At 44.4% G+C, this 4,114-nt stretch overlaps 1 protein-coding gene across 1 annotated transcript in view; it reads left to right on the top strand.

Annotated features, from left to right (window-relative positions):
* LOC106810744 (protein SMG5-like) overlaps window positions 1-2,672 on the top strand; it is a 15,963-nt gene extending 13,291 nt beyond the window's left edge. The window contains 4 exon segments of the mRNA XM_014814188.1: window positions 548-719; window positions 1,310-1,439; window positions 2,148-2,223; window positions 2,428-2,672. Of these exon segments, the coding sequence (XP_014669674.1) occupies window positions 548-719; window positions 1,310-1,439; window positions 2,148-2,223; window positions 2,428-2,672 (623 nt within the window).
* The last annotated feature ends 1,442 nt before the right edge of the window (window positions 2,673-4,114 follow it).

The raw sequence follows: 4,114 nt of genomic DNA, 5'->3' as shown, positions 1-4,114 counted from the left end.
CCCTTACACCATCATAGTACCCTCCCCTCACACCATCAGCCTACCCTCCCCCTTTACACTACCCTCCCCTTACACCATCATAGTACCCTCCCCTCACACCATCAGCCTACCCTCCCCCTTTACACTACCCTCCCCTTACACCATCATAGTACCCTCCCCTCACACCATCAGCCTACCCTCCCCCCTTACACTACCCTCCCCTTACACCATCATAGTACCCTCCCCTCACACCATCAGCCTACCCTCCTCCCTTACACTACCCTCCCCTTACACCATCATAGTACCCTCCCCCACGCCATCAGCCTACCCTTTCCCCTTACACTACCCTCCCCTTACACCATCATAGTACCCTCCCCTCACACCATCAACCTACCCTCCCCCAACATCTTTAGCCTACCCTCCCCTTCGGGCCATCAGTCTACCTTCCCCCCCACATCATCAGCCAGCCTACGAATATGTCCACTGTATAGTCACCATCACTGTTCACCATTGTTCATTATTACCACAATATACAATATTATGACAATATATGGTCGCCATCATTCAGATGCAGGCAGGTCGCTGTGTGTCAGGAGCAGCGAGAACTTGAAGCAGATCTCCGACCAGCTGTTCGCATCCGACCGCGCGGCGTTCAACGCCGGCAGACGCCTCTCCGCCAGTCACGACCAGCCCGACGAAGACAGCGACGACAGCGCCCTCTCTGATTCATCCAGCGAAACGTACGCGCCTTCGCTCGCCGCGGCGGTTCGAGCGTGCGCTGTTTGTTTTGTTTTTTCGTTTATGTCATTATCGTCATGTCGTATGTTATGTTATGTTATGTTATGTTATGTTATGTTATGTTATGTTATGTTATGTTATGTTATGTTACGTTATGTTATGTTATGTTATGTTATGTTATGTTATGTTATGTTATGTTATGTTATGTTATGTTATGTTATGTTAAGTTATGTTATGTTATGTTATGTTATGTTATGTTATGTTATGTTATGTTATGTCATGTTAAGTTATGTGGATTTAGCATCTTTTATTCACGTGAAATCTGTACAGCGCTTTTCCTAGACAATCGTAAATTGCACATTTTAGATTTCAATGGCAGAAAAAATGGTGACGTGTCGATGTCACATCCTTGCTCTTGGCAATGTCAATTCATTTCGATAAAAATTACTTTATTTACACCTGTGAATTATATTTTGGAGGTAACATATTAGCAAACCAAGTTAATAGACACTGCTGATACGATTAAAAAGCCTGTCAAGCGACGCGTAGCGTGGATGGTTTAATCAGACGAGCTATTCACACACAAACGCAGCGAAGCGAGAGCGCACAGGGATCTGACGTCAGTGCTGTCCATAGTCGCCGCCCACCAGCTACTGATGTCCGTCAAAGTGTTCACCGACTGGCTACGCTTCAACGAGCCGATCATAGACACGTGTGCGCAGGTACGGCCGGGAGAATGTTCGCGTTAAGCTGGGTTTACGCTACCGACTTTGTGTTGGCGAATTGGCGAATTGAACCAACTTCCCAACCATACAACCGATTAACACTCGGCAGTGTAAACGTAAATGTTGCGCGACCAATCGAGCAACTAGTTGGGAGATTCTAACGTTCTATTTTCGCCAACTCGGAGTTGCCGAATTGCGAAATTTGTCCAACTCGCTAATTGGCCTACATAAAGTCGGTAGTGTAAACCCAGCTTTACTGTCCACTGACTCGGATTAGAGACGATCTTTCGAGCAATCGAACATGAGTGTCAGTTTCCAAGTTTCTGAATGCAGTTTTACTGTGAGGTTTCCGTGTCACGAATGGCGTAACTTTCGTGTCAATTGTCCGGTGAATGCGAGCGTATATTGCACGTAATTTCTGATGCAGAACACGCATGTAAGTAGCAGAAACTGAGGACAATACTCAGCTACTGGTTATACACAAGTTAAAAAATGTGCATTCATTGCAATTAGGTAAAAAAAAATTCCGCATTCATTGCGCTTAAGTAAATAACTGTGCATTCATTGTAGCTAGATTCGATTCAAGTATGTATCCTGAAAAACTCCACTGACTGATTTGCGTGTGACAATTCCTCCTTTCGCTCACTCGCACATGATCATCTAGAACTGATACAGCTGTAAATGGTATTCTTCTTCGTCTTCCAGAGTTCTCAGCTTCTCTGGTCCAGGTTCTCTATACTGCTAAACCTGCTGCCACACGAAACAGACTTTGCGAACACAGGCAAGTGTCTTACGTCTCGCATCCATCACACAAATCGAATGGGAAATTCAGGAATCGGTCGTTGGCAGTCGAATAATACTTTGCTATTGCGCGATATTTTTCTTTTGCTATTTGTGTTTATCTGTCAATCTCGACAGTTCGATGGCAGTTTGTCGTGTTGACTGACATGTGATGGTAACGGGTCTTTGCACGCAATCTTGACAGATGTGTGTGGATCGCCGACAGTGCGGGAGGAAGTGGAGAGACTCGTCTCGCAGGGGAAGGAGTGGACCCAAACATGTCTGCTTATGGAGGACCTCGCGCTGCGCAAGTGCTGCCCTCTACGGCAGGCCCACGGCGGCATCGACTTCTCCACGAAGAGCGTTGCTAGGCAACAGCAGGTTCGGGTAGATCTATTGTACGCTGTGACGGCAGATGTGGGGCTAGGAAACCCCGTAGTTTACCCCTGATGTTAGGCTAGGAAACCCCGTAGTTTACCCCTGATGCGGGGCCAGAAACCCCTGAAGCGTGCCCCTGATGTGTAGTTAGAACACCCCACAGTTCATGAACTAAACTCAAGACGGCTGCACCCATAGGTGTCGCATATTAGGTCTGCTGATCATATTACCTTTGAATATTTGGTTTGCACGCACGATGTAGTACGGCATCTGTCTGTTTTCTACAGATGTATTTCATGTGCTGTTACCACAGCCTTGATTGCCTTCTACTAAAGTATTTGTATATATGTTATTGTCATCTACAGACAAGAAATCTAAGAAGCATGCTGACACGAGGATGATGGAGTGGGCTAGGAAGGCTTGCCACAGATGTCTCATATACCTGGGGGATCTCGGTTAGTATATCGTTTATATTATTATAATAATATCTGTACTCATAACGAATAGTTTCGTTAGCTGGCTATTTACTCTGTCAGTCGATTTGTCTATTGGCTTGTCTGCATTTATTTATTAGAAAGGTAAATTTATAATTTGATAAAATGGTAATGATATTTAAGCTGAAAGTGAAATGCTAAATGTACTATGTTCATGATTCAGATTATATTATAAACTAACCCAATCACGTGAAACAGTGTATTTAGTTTGTTATGTCTGGACTGGTAACGGTTTATTATTGCATGTACTATTGTTATGCTACCGGCATTTGACATTGTGTTATTTCAGCGAGGTATCAGGCAGAGTATGATGGACAGAGGAGTGTATGTTTATCTCAACGATACTACCATCAAGCTCTCACGCTGTGTCCAGAGATAGGTAGTTGGCATAACATACCTTTCTGTCTATAACTGTAGTCATCACTGACATATTGGACATATTGTTTGTGTGTGTGTAGTGTGTGTGCATGACAGAGAGAGAGAGAGAGAGAGAGAGAGAGAGAGAGAGAGAGAGAGATGTTGTTACTGAACACGTTTTTCTGATTTGTTTTGTTGGAAAGTCGTGTAGTGTGTAAAAATTGGTCAGAATGTAACCGAAATTGAGAAAGCAAGTTTGTATTTCATTCTGGCGCATGCCTAGTGAGATTAAGCTAATTCACTGGCTTTTCTATCCTGTGGTAGGTATGCCCCACAACCAGCTTGGGACGCTAACCGGGTCTGCATACTATGGCTGTGATGCCGCGTACTACTACATGAGATGGTACGTGAAACGTGCTTCCCGTTTTCTCTCTCTCTCACCGCCATAATGATCATTAACTCGCAGGTCCTGCTCATAAATACCCAACATCACTAATAAACGCGAATTACAAAGATCTATGCAGAAGGTAACACAACTTTAAAATGCTTACCCGTCAACTTTATATAATGCTTGGAGCGCTATATACCCTGTTCGGAATCAACTCGAGTAATTTCGGACTTTTATGTGTGGCTGAGCTGCAGTGCTTCTTAAACTGGTGAATA

The sequence above is a fragment of the Priapulus caudatus genome, unplaced genomic scaffold (assembly GCF_000485595.1).
Source record: "Priapulus caudatus unplaced genomic scaffold, Priapulus_caudatus-5.0.1 Scaffold470, whole genome shotgun sequence".
NCBI lineage: Eukaryota > Metazoa > Priapulida > Priapulimorpha > Priapulimorphida > Priapulidae > Priapulus > Priapulus caudatus.
This window is presented reverse-complemented; position numbering and strand designations above follow the sequence as displayed.